Source organism: Xenopus laevis, chromosome 8S (genome assembly GCF_017654675.1).
Source record: "Xenopus laevis strain J_2021 chromosome 8S, Xenopus_laevis_v10.1, whole genome shotgun sequence".
Lineage (NCBI taxonomy): Eukaryota > Metazoa > Chordata > Amphibia > Anura > Pipidae > Xenopus > Xenopus laevis.
This window is the reverse complement of record NC_054386.1, coordinates 53369386-53390769: the sequence shown is the minus strand read 5'-3', so window position 1 is coordinate 53390769 and position 21384 is coordinate 53369386. Positions and strand designations below refer to the sequence as shown.

At 39.0% G+C, this 21384-nt stretch overlaps 1 protein-coding gene across 6 annotated transcripts in view; it reads right to left on the bottom strand.

The window, feature by feature from the left end:
• thoc2.S (THO complex 2 S homeolog) overlaps positions 1–21384 on the bottom strand; it is a 126609-nt gene that overhangs the window by 77542 nt on the left and 27683 nt on the right. For 5 of the 6 annotated variants that reach the window (XR_001932942.2, XR_005963930.1, XM_018232941.2 and 2 more), the window contains exons 5-11: positions 19561–19631; positions 15755–15876; positions 8924–9057; positions 7911–8077; positions 7724–7816; positions 7110–7265; positions 6105–6277 (exon numbers count right to left, since the gene is read on the bottom strand). Coding sequence is in view for 4 of the 6 variants with exons in the window: in XM_018232941.2 (XP_018088430.1) it covers positions 6105–6277; positions 7110–7265; positions 7724–7816; positions 7911–8077; positions 8924–9057; positions 15755–15876; positions 19561–19631 (916 nt within the window). In the remaining 2 variants the exon portion in view is untranslated. Of the gene's footprint in view, positions 1–6104; positions 6278–7109; positions 7266–7723; positions 7817–7910; positions 8078–8923; positions 9058–15754; positions 15877–19560; positions 19632–21384 lie in introns of those variants that run through there. The other variant, XM_041575405.1, reaches the window with a different exon arrangement.

Below are 21384 nucleotides of genomic sequence, written 5' to 3'. Positions count from 1 at the left end.
AGGAAGACCCCCATATAGTCTGTCATTTCAGGTACTGCAAAATCAACACATTTACATCGTTTTGAGGGGGGCAAATGTAGGAAAAATTAAGTTCAATCCAGAAAACCATATATTTTCGGAAAGTACACATTCCCACGAATCTAAATTGGGTATGCATGTCTTTGTACTACAAAGTACGAAGCCGAAAACCATTCCTAAATTTGGTGATTTTGGTGACATTTCCAAAAATCACCTCAAAATTTCTAACCTGCAGCATCGTATTACCCACATACTTTTAGGTATCAAGAGAAATCACCCCAAATATGAAAGCCTAGGGTCCTCTGAACAGTTTGATGCACAATATGTATAGGTGTACCCAAGCACGTGGCATATAGAGGCCCCAAAAGGAAGACCCCCATATGGTCTTTCATTTTAGGTACTGCAAAATCAACACATTTACATCGTTTTGGGGGGGGGGGGGCAAAGGCAGAAAAAAGTAATTTCACCCCAGAAAACCATATATTTTCGGAAAGTACACATTCCCACGAATCTAAATTGGGTATGGATGTCTTTGTACTCCAAAGTACCAAGTCGCAAGCCTTTACTAAATTTGGCGATAAAAGCAACGGTTTTTACATTTCTGAAAATCGCCTAAAAATATTGCAATTGGCCACATTTATCTCACCCAACTTCTTACATACAATTGTAAAACACCATAAATACTGATGCCAAGGGTCTACTGAACAGTTTTATGCCCAATATACATTGATATACCATGGCAGCTGGCATGTGCGGACCCCAAATGTAAATAGTGAATATGAGTTTTCTCTGCTGCCGATTCGCCTTCTGTAAACATAGACCCTTGACTTCATATTATGTGCCTCAAGACCCTCCTAACAGCAAAGACCCCCAAAACCATATGTTTTTGGAAAGTACACATTCTGACGAAAACAACCAAGATAAAGACGTCTTTCTACAGCAAAGTACCAAACTGCAAAACTTTTATAAACATAGAGATTTTTACATTTCCGAAAATTGCCTAAAAATGTTGAAGTATGCCACATTTATCTCACACAATGTTTTACGTACAAAGAAAAATCACCCCAAATATGGACATCAGAGGTCTACTGAATAGTTTGTGTATACATGTGTGTACACTTCCAAGAATTGTGTGACAGTGTATAAGTGTGTATAAGTGTGTATATAAGTCCATATAAGTGTATATAAATGCATATAAGTCCATATAAGTGGAAAATTAAAAATTAAAAAAAAAGTTTTTTTGTTTTGTTTTTTTTTTATACTAAAATATGTGTGTATGTGTGTATAATGTAGGTAGGTGTATCTATGTGTGTAAAATAAAGGCCACTTACCGTTTTTGGCTGATCTTAGAGCTGGAGAAGAGAGAGAAGCAGATCTGCAGATTCACAGCAAGCAGGAAGTGTGTGGGCGTCGCTGGAACACGAGGTGAGCAGGAGGAAGCAGAGCAGCAAGGCAGACACGCGATTTGCTGTGTCTGCCTCTTTAAGGTCGGCCCTGCGACAATCCAGTCGCAGGACCGACATGACAGCCCCCCAGCCTCGTTGCCCAGGGGGCTGTCAATGCTGCTAAACCTCTGCAGAGGCGGCTAAAGCCGCTGATGCAGAGTACAGCATGTAAAACTGCAAGCACGTACAATGTACGTGCTTGGCAGTTAAAGCCCTTGCCTGCCAGAACGTACGGTGTACGTGCTTGGCAGGCAAAGGGTTAAAGCAAAGAAGTGGAATGACTGTGAAGATTTTCATTCATCCAGATCATGGCATATCTAATATAAGTAATCCTAAAAAAACTGGACTTGCTGAGTAATCATTGAAGAAGTTTCACTACTTATCCGAGCAGCTTCTTCAGTTATTGCCATTCATTTTGGAGAGATTACTCTACAACTGGTTCGGGAATATGAAAGAACAGCAAGAAAACTGGTGGACAATCGAAACCATCTACAATTTAATCTCAGATGCCGACATCAGGGAATCACCCCTTGTAACCCACACCTGGGTTCCACAGTAAAAAGTCACAGAGCCAACAAGATTTTACAAAAAGCCCAAAAACATCTACTAAATGAACGGGTCAGACAGATTAATTTTACCATTGAGGCCCTTAAGCAGGAAATTGAACATCTGAAACAGATTCTGGCAAAACAACTACCTGATGTAACATTGGAAAGGGTGGTTGTTTTTGTTGAACATGCACAGATGGCCCAACACAAAAAGAGTAAGGAGAGACAAATAAGCAAATTCACCACTTTACTGTCACGAAGCAGCAGATGGAAAAGGACAGAAGAACTAACCTGGAGGCAGAAACATGAGACACCAAAGAATACCAGAGACACGTGGGTTAAAGGGGTTGTTCACCTTCAAACAACTAGTTGGTTTCAGATAGATCACCAGAAATAACGACTTTTTCCAATGACTTTCTATTTTCTATGTGTGACGGTTTTTCTATTATTGAAGTGTAAAGTGTAATTTCTCTCCTTCTGAAGTTGCTCTGGGAGGGGGGGTCGCTGATCCTGTAAACTGTTCTAAATGGATACATTTAGTTGATACATTTCTTATCTTTGTCCCTGCTGAGCAGAATCTCTGAGTTTTATTACAGGCAGCTGTTAGAATTGATACAATAGTGGCTAATACTCCAGAGATGCTGCTGAGAAATGTATCAACTCAATGTTGCAAAATTGTAACAGTTTAGAGACAGCACCTGAATTACTGAGCAGCCAGACTCAAACACCAGAGACACGAACATTCACCTTTAAACTTAGATTTTGGAAAAAACTTAAAAAATAAATAATGGAAAGTAATTGAAAAAAATCTTTATTTCTGGGGAACAATTTGAAAACAACTGAATTGAAAAAAGTGTTTGGAAGGTGAACAACCCCTTTAAGATAGTGTACTAACTGAGCCAGAAAAGGATGTGCTAGCCAATGGGTTGAATTATGCAGTGACACCACAACAAATCCCAGTAGTTGAACTCATCACAGCCACAGAATCTGCCATCAATAATAATCACATAAAAAAGGATGAAGCGGAACAACTCTGGTTAAAAGTGAAAGCTGCCTTGTCAAGTGCCACCTCCCTCTAACCTTACTACACAAGAGAGGAGACTTCTCCGTTCTCTGAGTAAGGACCCGAACATCACTATCCTGCCAGCAGATAAAGGGTGATGCACAGTTGTGCTCAACACAACTGACTATCACTGCAAGATAACCACACTACAGCAATACATATAAACCTTTTAGGAAAGACCCAACCAGCGGTTACAAGAAAAAGGTGATAGGTTGATGGCCGCCTGTATCCCAGAGAAGCCACATCATGCTTATATGGACTCCCCAAGATACACAGAGAAGGAGCCCCATTCCCCATTGAGGCCCAATGTCAGCAGCATAAATCCTGCATTGCAAAATTCTTGGCTAACATCTTAGCCCCGTTAGTAGGCAATACAGTACCTCATATCCAGAATGCCAAAGAGTTTATAACCAAGATTCATGACATTACACTAGAGGCAGAAGAAACAATGGTATTATATGATGTGACTTGATTGTTCACATGTATACCTACGACAGAGGCAATTGAGACTGTAAGAAATTAACTGCAGCAAGATAACACCCTCAACAGCAGAATGAAGCTCAGTCCTAACCAAGTATGTTTGTTTTTAGATTTGTGCCTTAACACCACATACTTCAAGTACAAGGACTTTTTTTTTATAGACAGATACATGGCTGTGCAATGGGTTCTCCAATCTCTCCCACTGTAGCTAAATTGTACATGGAGGAAGTGGAAAGGAAGGCCTCACTTACATTCCAGTGAACTACACCGAGTCACTGGTTCAGATATGTGGATGACACTTGGGTTACAATCAGATCCAAGCGGCGGCCTTTACAGAACACTTTAACTCAGTGGACAACAACATCAAGGTGACAAGGGAAGATGTCCATGGGAACAAACTTTCCTCTTTGGACTGTATGATATGCATCCAAGAGGGGGGTTACTTGAAAACGGAAGCATACAGGAAACCCACTCATACGGATCAATATCTGTTATTCGATTCCCACCATCCGCTGGAATACAAACTGGGTGTCATTAGAACTCTGCACCACAGAGCGGAAGGTGTGGCAACTGATACAGAGTCCAAGGACAAGGAGCATAAACAAACACCATGTCCCTGTTTTTTTCAAACCTAGCAACACATTGAGACAAAAACTGGTACACCCAAAAGATGAATCGCCTGAAGAAAAACAATGCAATGTTATATACGCAGTCCGGTGTAGTAAGAGTGCACTAAACTATACATTGGGGAGACAAAACAACTGCTCGCCAAGCGAATGGCTCAGCATAGGAGGGTGAACTATACAGGGCAAGACTCGGCTGTCTTTCTACACCTAAAAGACAAGGGACACTCCTTTGAAAATAACAATGTTCAAATCTTGGATAAAGAAGAAAGTCATGAAAGAGGCTATTTATGTCAAGGTGGACAAACCATCCCTGAACAGAGGCGGGGCCTTCTACAACATCTGCTACATACAATGCTGTTCTAACACCTGTACCCTGGCTGTTTCAGAAAATGTCACATAATTCATTCATGCAAGTCTCACAAGTGTTATTGGATTAGTGGAAGAGTTTATATACCGAGGACTTCCCACACCAGTCAATTGAACTGAAGAAGCTGCTCGGATGAGTAGTGAAACGTCTTCAATGATTACTCAGCAAGTCCAGTTGCTTTAGAATTACTTATATTAGATAAAAAAGTGGAATATTCTTGAATGGCCAAGTCAGTCACCTGATCTGAACCCAATTGAGCATGCATTTCACTTGTTGAAGACTAAACTTTGGACAGAGAGGCCCAAAAACAAACTGCAACTGAAAGCCGCAGCGGTAAAGGCCTGGCAGAGCATCAAAAAGGAGGAAACCCAAAAACTGGTGATGTGCATCTGTCATTGTCAGCAAAGGTATTAGAAATGAACATTTTATTTTCAGTTTTTTAATTTGTCCAATTTGTTTTGAGCCCCTGAAATTAAGTGATTGTGTTTAGAAAAGGCTTTAGTTCCTCACGTTTTTATGCAATCGTTTTGTTCAACCCACTGAATTAAAGCTGAAAGTCTGCAACTCAACTGCATCTTAGTTGCTTGGGTCTAACTGTATAATACAAAATTGTGCAGAACTATAAGTTCTATACAGGATGCTGCCACTTTGCACAGTGATTTGATTATGTTGGAACACTGGGTTGCAAACTGGAAAATGAAGTTCAATGTTTGCATTTTGGCAAAAATAATATAAATGCAAGTTATACACTAAATGGCAGGGAGTGTTGGGAGTTTCCTTAAAGGATGGCTGCTGTGAACTCCACTGGACAGGACCTGCAAGGAGGGTTAAGTAGAAAGTGAGGGGCATTTGCCCAGGGTGCCAGGTAGGCCAGGGGGGCCTATTTAGGGTAGGGGGGAAGGGAGATGCTAATTAGGGTGTTGAATTCTCCTGTAACTGAGAAGGATCTAGATAACAAGTTGTCTAATTCTGGGCAGTGTCATTCTGTGGCCACTAAAGCAAATAAAGTAATGTCTTGCATAAAAAGGGCATAGACTCAAGGGATGAAAACATAATTATGCCTCTTTATAGGTCCCTATATGGCATGCATCATACATAGTATCATTCCTGCTGTATCTATTTGCCCTCTTAAGTTTTTTATCAAAGAGGCATTACATACTCATTTTCTGTTTTGCCTACGAATTTTCCTATTGAATATATAAGTACTGTATATAACACACATTTACCATTGTCTCAGGTTCACAGCGCTTATATCCTTTAAACTACTGGTTCACTCATATTCTGGACACAAACTCCACATCACTTCCCTATTGTATTTATAATCTCCTGGGGGAACAACACAAGCATCACGGGCATGGTCTACCAGGCAGGGTCATAAAAAAATTTCATAGAAGGCAGAAATACCTAGGTTTTCTCTAAAGAAAGGTATCATAAATTTATGTTAGTGTAAGTATTCCCTTTTCCCTACAATGCTGCATATATGTTAAGCCCTTTAAATTAATAAAAAAAATATGTTGTAAGATTGCTAACCTACTAAAAGAACAATTACAGACTTACCTTCGGTAAAGTGGTTCGATAGTTTTATGAATAAGATCACACAGAGCCAATGCAATTGGTTTGTGTGAAGCAGCATAATATGGAGGCATCTGGTCCATAATACTTTGCGCATGTTGCCAGTCACCAATCCTTAGTAGTGATTCCAACAAGCCTAGTTTTTGGTTGTCAGGAGGCTGAGAACAAAAAAGCTTTGCCTAATAAACAAAACCATAGTTCTAAGCAAATTTCCACTATACATTTATTTAAAAAATTCAGTGCTTTTAAAGTTATTTGTAAAAACTATTTCTAATGAAAGCAGTGTTTGCTTAAAGGGATTCTGTCATGATTTTTATGGTGTTGTTTTTATTTCTAAATTACACTGTTTACACTGCAAGCAGCTGTTATCTTGTTATAAGGAGCTGCTACCTGGTTGTTCCGTTAGGCTGCTGGGGTGGAAAGGGAGGGGTGATATCACTCACATTTGCAGTGTAGTAGTAAAGAGTGACTGAAGTTTATCAGAGCACAAGTTACATGACTGGGGGCTCTTGGCAAAATGACTATATTCAAGCTCCATGTCAGATTTCAAAATTAAATATACAATCAGTTTACTCTTTTGAAAAATTGATTTCAGTGCAGAAGTCTGCTGGAGCAGCACGATAAACTGATGCGTTTATAGACAATATACCTTTAACTCCTGGTTGTTACTTTTTAAACAATGTTGCAAAAGTCTTAGTTCCCCAGCAAAGACAGGTCTGTTAATCAGCTGCCTTGTCTTACATTGTTTCACCAGCCTGGCTGAAAAGAAAGGGACTGACAAACAGGGCTTTCAATTGTAACACATATACAAATAACTTAAAAACCATAGAAAATTTGTAATGAATGTCCATAACATGAATGACTATATGGTAAATGAGAGGGAGTAAGTTAAAAAATAATAACTGCATCCTCAAAAATACATCTGCTTTGATGCTGAGGGGCTATTATAATTTTTGCTATTAGTGAGTTTTTATAGGTTAAAGAAAATACCTTTTCTGTCTTCTCTTCGTCCTTTTCTTTTTCCTTGTCTTTTTCTTCGGCTTTATCAGAGGACAAGACCACCATGGTAAGCTTTCTGACAATCTGCTTGGCCTCTATAACTTCCCTTTTGTGTTCTTCAATAATGCTACTCTCTGCTGGAAGAAGCTGTAATAGCACAGTGCAATTATTTACCAATAATTCATGTTTCAACAATGTCTACTCCATAACAGGGCTGTCCACCTATAGACTGGAAGACAAATGTTAACAGTGCCCCAAACAATGTGAGCATTGCCCCACCCCCACAGAGCAGCATAAACCAAGAAGATACTCAACTTCTAGTCGCCTTAGATAGTGAAAGAGGTTAGTAAAAAATAAACTTGTAGGAAGCACATCCATTCCAAAATAACAGCAATGCTAGGGTTTATATAGTCATAGTGACACATTTCTGTTAAATCTGGAATGTTTCACTATCCCTTTAAACAAGCAAGAAGGCTTTTGAGTCGGACACCTCATCTCTCTAGAAAAATTAACATGCATGACTTCAGCAACAATACTGCTTATGTGTTATTACACAGGGTTGCGGGATATGAGTTTACACACAAAAAAAGGCACATTAAACTTACATGCACATAAAGATCCTCCAGTTCGATAAGATTATTTTGCAAAAGCACAGCTGCTACTCTGTACAAAGAAGGAGGAGTTTCTCCACTGGGTTCCTGCAATAAACAAAGGTAGAATAACCAGTGCTTCAGAGATGGGGCTGCAGAGATTTGAATTTTTAGACACAGAAAACAAATTCTGTTTCAATACCTGATAAAACTTGAATTTAAATCCAAGGATATGACACAGTGTTTGAGGTTCACACATACACATGTATGATTCGATCAATGGTGCAAAAAAATCATCATAGTCTGGTCGACATTCATACACTTCTAAAATGATATCCAACACTCTGTTGGGATCTAGATTAAAGCATCCTAAAGAAAAGAACACCAGTTTGAGTTAGTTTGGGAAAAAATTTGTTCTGTTTCACAAAATCTCAAAATCTCTGAAAAAATAAATTCCATTATGGTAGAAAACACCATACACATGCAACGTGTGACTGTATATGTTGGTATTAAGGGAAATGTACAATAAGAGGCTATGCTTTAATAGGTTAATTAGTTGTCTGCTGTGTAGCCACTTTAGCTTTATTTCTCACTATAGCTGTAGGTCCAATGCACCACAAATCAAGTTTTTGAAAAATTGGATTGCCTAGGAGAATCCAAATAATTTCAGATATCCTTAGTTAAGCTTAATGGGGGCACAACAACCCAACCAAAATGGAAGGATACTGCAAGTATAGTGTAAAGGTGGCCATACACAGGGAAATCCGCTCATTTGGGCATATCTGAGAGAAAAGACCGGATCTCTCCCAGATATGCCCACATTGAGGTCTGATCTGATGGTGGGACCTATGGTCTAAGGATTGGATGAGAATGCTGCCAATACAGGCGGTCAGATCGATGGATTGCATCGACGAACAGATGCCGGCATGATCCAACGGGATTTTTTACCCTGCCCGACCAGCATTTTCCTGACTTTCGTCCAGATATCGATCAGGGAAGCCTGTCGGATGGCCCCACACACAGGCCAATAAGCTGCTACTCTGTCTGTCGGCATCTTTTATCAGCCCGTGTATGGGGGGCCTTAAGGGTAAAATGCGAGCAGTACTAACAGCAACTGTCATGGAACAGTAGATTTCCATAATAAAATAAAAATGACATTCAGAAAAATATTCAACTAGTTAAGTACAATATTTAGTGCCTTGTTCCATCCCTTACCAATTAAAGATTTAATATTTTCAAGAATTAAATCACTGGTTATGCTTCCCGAAAGATCTTGTCCAAGTTCTGTAATCAGCTTTGCATAGCCTTCATTTTCTTCACGTAATAAATTAAATTTCTGTTGCTTATAACTGCAAACGGAAAAAAAAAAAAAAAAGTAATACACAGCAAAAAATTTTAGCCTAAAAGGCTCTAGCTGGGGGAAGGGAGGGGGGCTACTTTATACAGAAGGCTTCTCTCTAGACTGTTAATAAAAAGATTTTGCCCTGTTTAGTGCAAAAAAATATGAATAGTGCTTAATGAAAACAATAGGAAAAACAGGTATGCTCACCACAAGCCCTTTTGTATAAACTTGTGTTGAAAAAGGGGGCATACTGTCCCTTTAACGGTAAAGCAATTTTTACATACAATATGCCAGTTGGATTTCGGCAGCTTTGAGCATCTAAATTATTCCATTTAGAAACGTGCGTGAAGAAAGGAAAAACCTTACGACTTTATGGCTCTATGAAGATTTTCATTCATCCAGGTCATGGTATATCTAGTATAATTCTAGAGCAACTAGACTTGCTGAGTAATCATTGAATATGTTTCACTACTCATCCGAGCAGCTTCTTCAGTTAAACTGACTGGTATAGGAAATATTAAGATCAAACTATTTTCTTCTTAGCCACCTTGGTCTCTCAGCAGATTAGTGTAGCCAGCAAAGCACAGGAGCATTATTGTTTAAATGTTTAACATGTAATTGTAAACATACGAGTACAGGCAGTCCCCTGGTTATGTAGGAGATAGTGACTGTAGCTTTGTTGTTAAGTTTAAAAATATACATTTACTTATTAAATGCAACATAGACAGATGTCCATCTTATAGTATTTATTTTTACCTTTCTGCACATATATATTTTTAACTTTCTGTGCTCTGCAGCAGACAAAACACACAAGAGGGCAGGTGGTTTATTAAAGCTAAATGCGAATATAAGTCAAGCAAACCACAGTACATTACTATAATAGCCTCTGTATGTAAGTGTGAGTTGTATGTAAGACGGATGTATGTAACTCCAGGACTCCCTGTATTTTGTTTTATATAAATACAGGTATAGAATTTGTTTCCTGGAAACCCGTTATTAACCCTTTAAGTGCCAGCAGAATTTCACATTTTGGTTACGCGAAATGCCAGCCGTTTTTGAAACATTTGTGCTCTCTCACTTTAGTGGCATTTTCTGAGGGGAAACCTATAGTTTACCTAGGGAAACTATACATTGTTTTTTTTGGGAGAAACTGAGCTTTCTAAATCTGCCTGAGTTGTCATGTATTTCCACCTCTGCAAAAAGATTTATAGCTCTAAATACAAAAAAAAAATGAAAAAATCCTATTTTTCACAATATATGCATTTATACCAGAAAAATATTTCATTCTACGCATGAAAATCCAACTGATTTGGAAAGCCTCGTGTTTCACAAACGTGCCAATACCAGATATGTATAGTTTTAGCCAGATTTAGGACATCTGTACAGCAAAAACTCCCGGCAGTATATTACCGAATTTTGAAAGCAGAAGGCAGAAAACGGCATACTTTAGATTCCAAGGCCACAAAATCCTGTAACTGAAGGTTTACCCAAGAAAACCAGAACGTAGCGGTTTTTATAAAAATGTATCAAAATTTTGAAAAATCACTTCAAAGGTTTTATTTTGCTGCTCCGCATATCACACACTATATTAGATACCAAGAAAAAGCACCCTGAATATGATTGCCAGGGGTCCACTGAACAGTTTGATCCCCATTGCGCATAGGTTTACCAAAGTACCTGGCATTTAGGGCCCCAATATGAAGTTAGCACATCCAAATTGTCCAGGACTTTACTTCAGATACTGAAAAATTAACACATTGACTGCATTTTTTGTGGGGTAAAAACACAGAAAAATAGGTTTACCCCCCAAAACCATATATTTTTGGAAAGGACACATTCTACCGAATCTAAAATGGGTACCCATGCCTTTCTGCTCCAAACTACTGAGTCGCGAGGCTTTCCCAAAATTGTCGGTTTTGGTGAAATATCTGAAAATTGCCTCAAACCTTCAACTTCCCAGCACCATATCACCCATGTATCATTAGGTACCAAGAAAAAGCACCCTAAATATGATTGCCAGGGGTCCTCCAAACAGTTTGGTGCCCATTGTTCATAGGTTTACAAAAGTATCTGGCATTTAGAGGCCCCAAAATAAAGTTAGCACATACAAATAGTCCTGTGGGTAACTTCAGCTAATGAAAAATCAACACATTGACTGCATTTTTTGTGGGGTAAAAACACAGAAATATAGGTTTAACCCCCAAAACCATATATTTTTGGAAAGGACACATTCTACCGAATCTAAAATGGGTACCCATGCCTTTCTGCTCCAAACTACTGAGTCGCAAGGCTTTCCCAAAATTGACGGTTTTGGTGAAATATCTGAAAATTGCCTCAAAGCTTCATCTTCCCAGTACCATATCACCCATGCATCATTACGTACCAAGAAAACGCACCCTAAATATGATTACCAGGGTTCCTCCAAACAGTTTGGTGCCCATTGTTCATAGGTTTACCAAAGTATCTGGCATTTAGAGACCCCAAAATGAAGCTAGCGCATACAAATAGTCCTGTGGGTAACTTCAGATAATGAAAAATCAACACATTTACTGCATTTTTTGTGGGGTAAAAACACAGAAATATACGTTTACCCCCCAAAACCATATATTTTTGGAAATTACACATTCTACCAAATCTAAAATGGGTACCCATGCCTTTCTGCTCCAAACTACTGAGTCGCAAGGCTTTCCCAAAAATGGCAGTTTTGGTGAAATACCTGAAAATTGCCTCAAAGCTTAAACTTTCCAGCATTGTATCGTCCATGTATCATTACCAGCATAAAGCATCCTAAATATGAATGCCGGGGGTCTACTAAACAGTTTGATACCCAATAAACATAGATTTACCAAACTATGTGGCATACAGAGACCCCCAAATCCATATAGGGGATATGAATTTTCACGTATGACACTCTGGCTACTACAACATAAGCACCCAATGAGAGCCCCTAACAATATGGAGACCCTAGAAAACCATATATTTTCGGAAAGTACACAGTCTGACAAATCTAAAGCATGTAAGGACATCTTTCTACTGCAAACTACCAAACCGCAAAGCAATACTAAACATAACGCTTTTTATGAAATTTCTGAAAATAGTCACAAAGCAAGCATTTTACCCCGTTATATACCCCATATTTTGCAACGTTCCAGCAAAAGTCAACGTAAATATGAACGCCAGGGCTGTACTGAACAGTTTGATGCCTGATATGAAAAGATTTACCAAACTAGGTGGCATACAGAGACACCCAAATGAAAATAGTACAAATGAATTTTCACATATGACACTCTGACTGCTACAATACAAGCACCTGGTATGTGCATTATGCACCATAAGACCCCTAACAGTATGGAGACCCTAGAAAACTATATAGTTTCTGAAAGTACACATTCAGGCGAATCTAAAGCAGGTAATTACATCTTTCTACTGAAAACTACCAAACCGCAAAGCTATGCTAAACATAAGGCTTTTTTTTTAACTTTCTGAAAATAGTCACAAAGCTTGCATTTTACCGCATTATATACCCCACATTTTGTAACGTACCAACAAAAGTCATCCTAAATATGAACGCCAGGGGTGTACTGAACAGTTTGATGCCTGATATGAAAAGATTTACCAAACTAGGTGGCATACAGAGACACCCAAATGAAAATAGTACAAATGAATTTTCACGTATGACACGCTGACTGCTACAATACAAGCACCTGGTATGTGCATTATGCACCATAAGACCCCCCTAACAGTATGGAGACCCTATAAAACCATATATTTTCCGAAAGTACACATTCAGACAAATCTAAAGCAGGTAATTGAATCTTTCTACTGCAAACTACCAAACCGCAAAGCAATGCTAAACATAACAGTTTTTATGGAATTTCTGAAAATAGTCACAAAGCAAGCATTTTACCCCATTATATACCCCACATTTTGTAACGTACCAGCAAAAGTCATCCTAAATATGAACGCCAGGGGTGTACTGAACAGTTTGATGCCTGATATGAAAAGATTTACCAAACTATTTTGCACACAGAGACCTCCAAATGGTTATATAGCAGACAAAATTTTCATGGTCAAAATGAAGTAACAAAGAACAAAGCGAAATGGTATAAAATCACTAAAATCGAACAAAACCTACTGTAATCAGCAGTCAGAATCAATGGTTGAATATTTTAGCATGCCAAATAGGTTTTACAGACAGAAACATGGGAACAACACCATGGCAAAGCTGAAAATGTAATAAAATGGCTAAACATGCAATAAAATGGCTAAAAATGCACAAAAATCACCAAAATTGCAGTATAATCACCAAAATAACATACAAAAGGTATTGCGCAGTGCAATTAGCGAATACGCTATTCGCAATGGCAATAAAACAGTTTTTTCAGGCAAAAAAAACAGACGATGCGATAAAAACAAAAAAACAAAGACACAACATAGTGTAAGTGTGTATGTGTGTGTACAACTGACCAATTGCATGTTGTGTGCGTGTGCAAGCATGTGGGGGTGCTGTGAATGTGTGTGACTCCCCTGATCCCCCAAAAATGTATGTGATTGTGTGTAAGAGTGAATGTAAGTGTGTAATGGGAAAGTGTGAATGTAAGTGTGTAATGGGAAAGTGTGAATGTAAGTGTGTAATGGGAAAGTGTGAATGTAAGTGTGTAATGGGAAAGTGTGAATGTAAGTGTGTAATGGGAAAGTGTGTGTGTGTGTGTGTGTGTGTGTGTGTGTGTAATGGGAAAGTGTGTGTGTGTGTGTGTAATGGGAAAGTGTGTGTGTGTAATGGGAAAGTGTGTGTGTGTGTGTGTGTGTAATGGGAAAGTGTGTGTGTGTGTGTGTGTAATGGGAAAGTGTGTGTGTGTGTGTGTGTGTGTGTAATGGGAAAGTGTGTGTGTGTGTGTGTGTAATGGGAAAGTGTGTGTGTGTGTGTGTGTGTAATGGGAAAGTGTGTGTGTGTGTAATGGGAAAGTGTGTGTGTGTGTGTGTAATGGGAAAGTGTGTGTGTGTGTGTGTGTAATGGGAAAGTGTGTGTAATGGGAAAGTGTGTGTGTGTGTGTGTGTGTAATGGGAAAGTGTGTGTGTGTAATGGGAAAGTGTGTGTGTGTGTGTGTGTGTAATGGGAAAGTGTGTGTGTGTGTGTGTGTGTAATGGGAAAGTGTGTGTGTGTGTGTGTGTAATGGGAAAGTGTGTGTGTGTGTGTGTGTGTAATGGGAAAGTGTGTGTGTGTGTGTGTGTGTGTAATGGGAAAGTGTGTGTGTGTGTGTGTGTGTGTGTGTGTGTGTAATGGGAAAGTGTGTGTGTGTGTGTGTGTGTGTGTGTAATGGGAAAGTGTGTGTGTGTGTAATGGGAAAGTGTGTGTGCGCTCCTCCGTTCCCTAACCCTGAAATGCTGCAGAACGTAGAATCTACGTTCTGTGGCATTTCAAGTGTCATTCCCACAGAACGTAGATTCAACGTGGGGTGGCACTTAAAGGGTTAATAAAGCTCTGAATTACTGAAAGGCCATCTTCCATAGACAATAATATTATTATTTACAATAATAATAAATAATACATGATCCTTATTGCAGGGTTTATTTAATGCTTAAATAATGTTTAGTAGACTTAAGGTAAGAATATCCAAATTATAGAAAGAGCATTTATCCAGAACAAAACAGTTCCAGAGCATTCTGGATAACAGGTGCTATACCTATATATCATCTAGACCAGAGATTAAATAATGTTGGCAATACCCTAGATTCAGGACACATTTCACATTAAAATCTAAAGTAATGCAGTATTGAATTATTTTGTAGCAACCTAAATGTTACAATGTCTTTGTAAAAAGACGAGCCTTAACAATTCAGAAATAAAATAATTATAAATGAATATCATGCAGAGTCCTAAAAACTAAAAAAACAAGAAATTCTGTAGCATTGTAGGTTATTACATCTTCTCAAAAAATGTTTAGATTTCAGAATCAGGCAGCACATCTGTAAGAGAATCTGCTTACATCCCCCACAATTGCTGATCTGAGCTCTCAGGTCAGCTAAGCCTTGAATTGACTGCAAAATGCAAGCAGAAATGCAGAAAGTTACAATTGTTGCACACATATCTGAACAGTTTGTGGGGTAATTTAAGAATTCAAAACTGGAGACATGTACCGGGTGTGTTTGCTTCACAAACTCTACAATAGTTTATATACAGTAAACAAGCTGCTGTGTAGCCATAGGTCAGTCATTCAAGTACAGGATACACAGTAGATAACAGATACATTCTGAAGAAACCCATTGTATACTACAGAACTTATCATTAGCTGATGTGTATCCTGTGCCTTTTCTACTGTTTCAGCTTTGAATGGCTGTCCCATGGATACACAGCAGCTTCTTTATTAAACTATTGTAGCGTTTCTGAAGTAAACACACCAGTTGTACCAGTGTAGCACAACAGTAAATTATATTTTCATTACTTTAAAACACTTTAATTTTTTGGTGTTACTGTTCCTTTAACACAGATGCTGAATTGTATCAGTGCATTTATCCATAGCAACCAATGAGCAATTTATTTCCATTAGTCTATTGAAGTTCCAAACGGAAAGCAAAACTTTACTTGGTTTCCATGGCTAAATGAACTGGTGCAACTTTGCATCCATGTTAGTCATGGACCACAATGGACTTTAATATTGATATTATGAAGAACATGGAACCTAACATTACAACAGCCTACTTACAAAAGTTTGGTCTTAATTTTCACAGATTTCTGGTTGAACTGTTGGGACTGTTTGATAAGCCCCAGGGATTCCAGCGTGTCTGGATCCAGACGCTCTTTCAGAATCGTGTCAGAGATTAAATACTGCAAAAGAAAAATTTATTTTGTTTATGATAGCTTGTCATGGAGGAAGATTTCTGTGGCAACACACTATTCCAGCTGTGTGCATCTGATAGGCTAATAAAAAATTACTTCCCCTCAAAGGTGCAATTTTGCCATGATTAAAGTAAACTCTTCATACCGTATATACTCGAGAATAAGCCGACCCGAGTATAAACCGAGGTAACTTATTTTACCTACGAAAACTGGGAAAACGTATTGACTCGAGTATAAGCCTAGACACAACTACAGCCCTGTCTCCCAGCAGCGCACATTCCGCCAAAGCGACCCCCCCAGCGATCAACAGGACTTCTTTGCAAAGTTGATGGTGACAGAGAATTGCCAAACGGATTACTGTGTGCATTGTCCCACTGTCCCACTACCATGTGCAGAGGGAGCTGTGTGATATTGCCATCACTGTTAATCCTTCATATAACCAACAGAGGGCGCTGTGAGATATTGCAGTCACTGTTATTCTTTCATATAACCAATAGAGGGCGCTGTGTGATATTGCAGTCACTGTTATTCTTTCATATAACCAACAGAGGGCGCTGTGTGATATTGCAGTCACTGTTATTCTTTCATATAACCAACAGAGGGCGCTGTGTGATATTGCAGTCTCTCCCTAAGCGAACTGTTGGTATAGGAATAATTAATAGTGACTGCAATCTCAGCTACTGCCCGCTGACTCGAGTATAAGTCGAGGTAGACTTTTTCAGCACATTTTGGATACTGAAAAACTCGGCTTATACTCGAGTATATACGGTATATCTCTGTCAATATGAATTGTTAAAAATATACAGTTAGGTCCATAAATCTTTGGGCAGAGACAACTTTTTTCTAATTTTGGTTCTGTACATTACCACTATGAATTTTAAATGAAAAAACTCAGATGCAGTTAAACTGCTGACTTTCAGCTTTAATTCAGTGGGTTTAACAAAAAGATTGTACAAAAATGTGAGGAACTAAAGTCTTTTTTTTTTTTTTTAGCACAATCACTTTATTTCAGGGGTTTAAATGTAATTGGAGAAATTAAAAAAATGAAAATAAAATGTTCATTTTTAATACTTGGTTGAAAACACTTTGCTGGCAATGACAGCCTGAAGTCTTAAACTCATGGATATCACCAGATTCTGTGTTCCCTCCTTTTTAATGCCAGTCCTTTACTGCAGTGGCTTTCAGTTGCTGTTTGTTTGTGGGCCTTTCTGTCGGATGTTTAGTCTTCAACAAGTGAAATGCATGCTCAATTGGGTTCAGATCACGTGACTGACTTAGCCTTTCAAGAATATTCCACTTCTTTAATAAACTACTGGGTTGCTTTGGCTGTATGTTTTGGGTCATTGTCCATATGTATTGTGAAACACCTCCCAATCAATTTGATTGCATTTAGCTGGATTTGAGCAGACAGTGTCTCTGAACACCTCAGAATTAGTTTGGCTGCTTCTGTCCTGTGTCACATCATCAATAAACACTAGTGTCGCCTCTGCTATATATTTACATTTGCCTCCTGGCAAGAGGTGATTGAAAAAATAACAGTATACTGTTATCCTTTATACAATAATTGTTTCCATGCTTCATAGTGAAGCAGTGATATATGGGGGATATATTTGCAAACCCACTAGGTGTCCCAGGCAGCTGCTAACAGATGTAATAAGTCCCTTTCCTTGCAGCTGTCAGGAGGTATGGCTGGGTGAATTAAAAACAGGGTCGGACTGGCCTGCTGGGGCACTGGTGGAAAACAAGGTGGGCCCCAGCATTGGTGGGCCCTAAGTCCTCTAATTACATTGGTGGCACAGCACATCCTGTCCAGATTATTACGTGTTACTTCACGTGCCAGAGTCAGCCCTCCATAATGCCTGCCGCTCTATAAGTACAAGTGGGCCTGCTGCCCGCCCAGCCCACCCGTTTCACTTCACCAAAATTGTTTGTATGGGATAGGGTTGCAGCCCCTTGAGATCAGGTTACCTAGTGGCCCCCGGCACCTCAGTCCGCTACTGATTAGATTAGTATGGTCATGTGATTTTATCTTAGGCACTCCACCAATAAGATACCGAGGGTTAGTGGATCAATACAATTTGCTTATAGAAAACAGAACAATGTCTGGTGCTGATGCTAGCGCAGAATAAGACTGTACTATGAATAACTAGCAGGCTCCCTCAGAAATAAAGCGCCAAATATCTGAAAATATTTAAGAAAAATTAAAAAAGTCATTTATAATCACTTTCTCTTGGCAATCTTCCCACAGTCTCCTAGCTGCACAAAAAAGTATCCAAAAATGTATATGCAGATCAGCGCCTACAGCAACAGAGAAAGAAACAGAAAAAAATAGCGCAATATGTTTCAATATCACACCAACACCCAGGGGCATATTTACATATGGTCGAATACCGAGGGTTAATTAACCCTCGATAATCGACTGCCGAATGTAAATCCTTCGACTTCGATATTCGAAGTCGAAGTATTTACCGCAATTAGTTTGATCGAACGAAAAATCTTTACATCGAACGATTAAATCCTTCGAAACGAACGATTCGAAGAATTTTAATCCATCGATCGAACGATTTTTCTACAACCAAAAAAACATAGGAAATTGCACCTCGGTAGGTTTTAGGTGGAGAAGTAGGGGGTTGAAGTTTTTTTTAAAGAGACAGTTTTTCCACTATCGAATGGTCGAATATTTGAACGATTTTTAGTTTGAATCGTTCGATTCAAAGTCATAGTCGAAGTAGCCTATTCGATGGTCGTAGTAGCCAAAAAAAACATTCGAAATTCGAAGTTTTTTTTATTCTATTCCTTCACTCAAGCAAAGTAAATGTGCCCCCCAGTGTCCAGATTTTTTTGGAGGTGTATTTCACCTTTAAATTTCCACTCTTGATGACAAGCAAAGTTTTTCCAATTTTTCCACCACCATTTGGCTGGATTGCCTACTTACATACTGTAGGTATAATATATGGCTCGTAGTGTTTAGCAGGTACTCTCCCTCTTTCTCCTGTCAGCTCCTCATGTTCCCACAGAGACATATAAAGCCAGAATAGTGTAACACCGTTAATTAAAAAGTATAAAAAAAGTTTAAAACAAATTTGCACTCTGATGCCTCTGAGGAAGCCAGGTGATTGGTGAAACGCGTCAGGCAGGAAGTGACGTCACACAGGGAACACAGGAAGAGCCACGAGGGGGATACACACACCGGCATGGCGTTCGATCGAGAGTGCAACCTGTGCAAATATTTTTTCTTATGTGCGATCATTCTTCAAATGTGAGTGCAAATTTGTTTTAAACTTTTTAATAAACGGTGTTACACTATCCTGGCTTTATATCTCTCTATGGGAACATGAGGAGCTGACAGGAGGAGGGAGAGTACCTGCTAAACACCACGAGTCATATATTATACCTACAGTTTGTAAGTAGGCAATCCAGCCAAACAGTGGTGGAAAAATTGGAAAAACTTTGCATGTCACCAATAAGAGTGGAAATTTAAAGGGGAAATACACCTCAAAAAAAATCTGGAAACTGGGTGTTGGTGTGATATCGAAACATATTGCGCTTTTTTTCTGTTTCTTTCTCTGTTGCCGTAGGCGCTGATCTGCATACTCAACTTAGAGGCAAAGCAGCTATTTTGCTTTAAGTTATTGAAGTACCTCTTTGTATTACAATAAAAAGCAAGCTTACCAAACAGGATGATACAAGCTGGGTAAAATGGTCTCTTCTCCATTTTTCTTCCAAACAACTTGTTTCTATATCTGCATAAATTCACAAGATAAACCATAAGGATTATTCCTTGTTTTGATCGACTGCTTTTCTGTAATGCAGGGTTAAATCAAACAGGGAGACAGACAACATCAAGTGCACCCACCAAGGCATTTTTCATATTAGCATGTTGTTCAGCTCAAAAAATGAACATGTAAGTACAAATGGCAAATAAGAATTTACAGAAATGCTGCATTTTCTCTGTGCTGCCAAAACTGCAAAGATGGATAAACAGATCAGCTACCATCTGCAGTTCTATTCCATGGTCAACAAAGATTAGGGAAATTTGTCATCAAAAGCAGCACCAACATTCTGTACAACCATCAATTCATTTTAAACCAATACAAAGGTCGGTTGAAAAGAAACAAGATTTACTTGAAGGGAAAAATAGATTTACTTGGACTAAGCACTTGGAACTACCAAGTGCTTTGCCTTTACCATTTCATAACGTTTTGCTTTGTGCAGCTGCATTCTTTAAATTGATGACAGATTGCGTCTGAAAATGTGGAATTCATTTAAAATGACATTACATTAGAGAAAATCGTCACACAGAAATAAGCATGCAAAGAAACTGAGTCACGTGTATGTAACCATGGAAAGCAAGAGGAAAGAGGAATCAGAAAATTCTGATTGTGACTATTAGGGATGCACCGAATCCATGCGGCAAAATAATTTTTACTTCCTTGTTTTGTGATAAAAATTCAAATGATTTTAAGGATTCAGTTTGGCCAGGCACAAGGATTCGCTGAATCCTGCTGAAAATGCTAGAATCCTGGCTGAATACCGAACCGAATGCTGGATTCGGTGCATCCGTAATGACTATCTCAGAATTTATATTTTTAGAGTATTTAAACTCAGTAATTAAATGTTGAATGTAAATCATGAGCCTTAAGACTTTTCTGTTATTCAAATCGATTATATAATTTTCTGATTTACAAATAGGTACAGTTGTGCAATATACTGCAACGGCACTGCCATTCTCCCATAATATGGAAGCTAATAGAAGAGAGTGACATAACAGGACTCCTTACATTACACCCCCTGCTGTTAATACACTAAGCAAGGTATGTTCTATAGCAGTGCTGTCCAACTTCTGTGGTACAGAGAGCCAGAATTCTTTGGCATATGTGGTGGAGGACAGATAATGGAAGCCGGTGTTGACCATGCCCCTTTTAAACCACACCCATTTAAACCACATCCATGTTATCTCAAGTACTTTTAAAGGACCAGTAACATCAAAAAAAAATGTTTAAAAATTTGTTAGTGCACAACGAAAAATAAACACCAAGACAAATGAAACTTTTAAAAAGCAAAGCCTTTATTAAGAAATAACTTACAGAAGATCCACTTCCTGTCCTCTTCAGAAACGGCAAAAAGGCGACCATCCACACTGCAGCAATTGATTTCTCCTCCCTGGCTACTCACTGACAGGCATCCTCCGCGCGAAGTCCAGCAGCAGTGTCTCTCCTTCTCAGTGGATCGGCTTCCCTCCTCCGCTCTCCTCCCCTTCCTCTCTGTCTTCCCTCCTCCCCTACTCTCAGAGATAGAGATGCGGCAAAGACAGCAGCAGCAGCCGCGGGGCACAGAGTGGGTAGTAATTTAGGAGTCAGTGTGAGCGGAGGCAGGGGGAAGCAGACAGTGCAGTGTTCATTGTATTATGCCAATGCTTTATTCGCTAAATATCCGACTGCAACTTCTGTTTTCCCAACCGGAGTCTTTTCAGAGCAAACTTCATGCGCCTTTGCC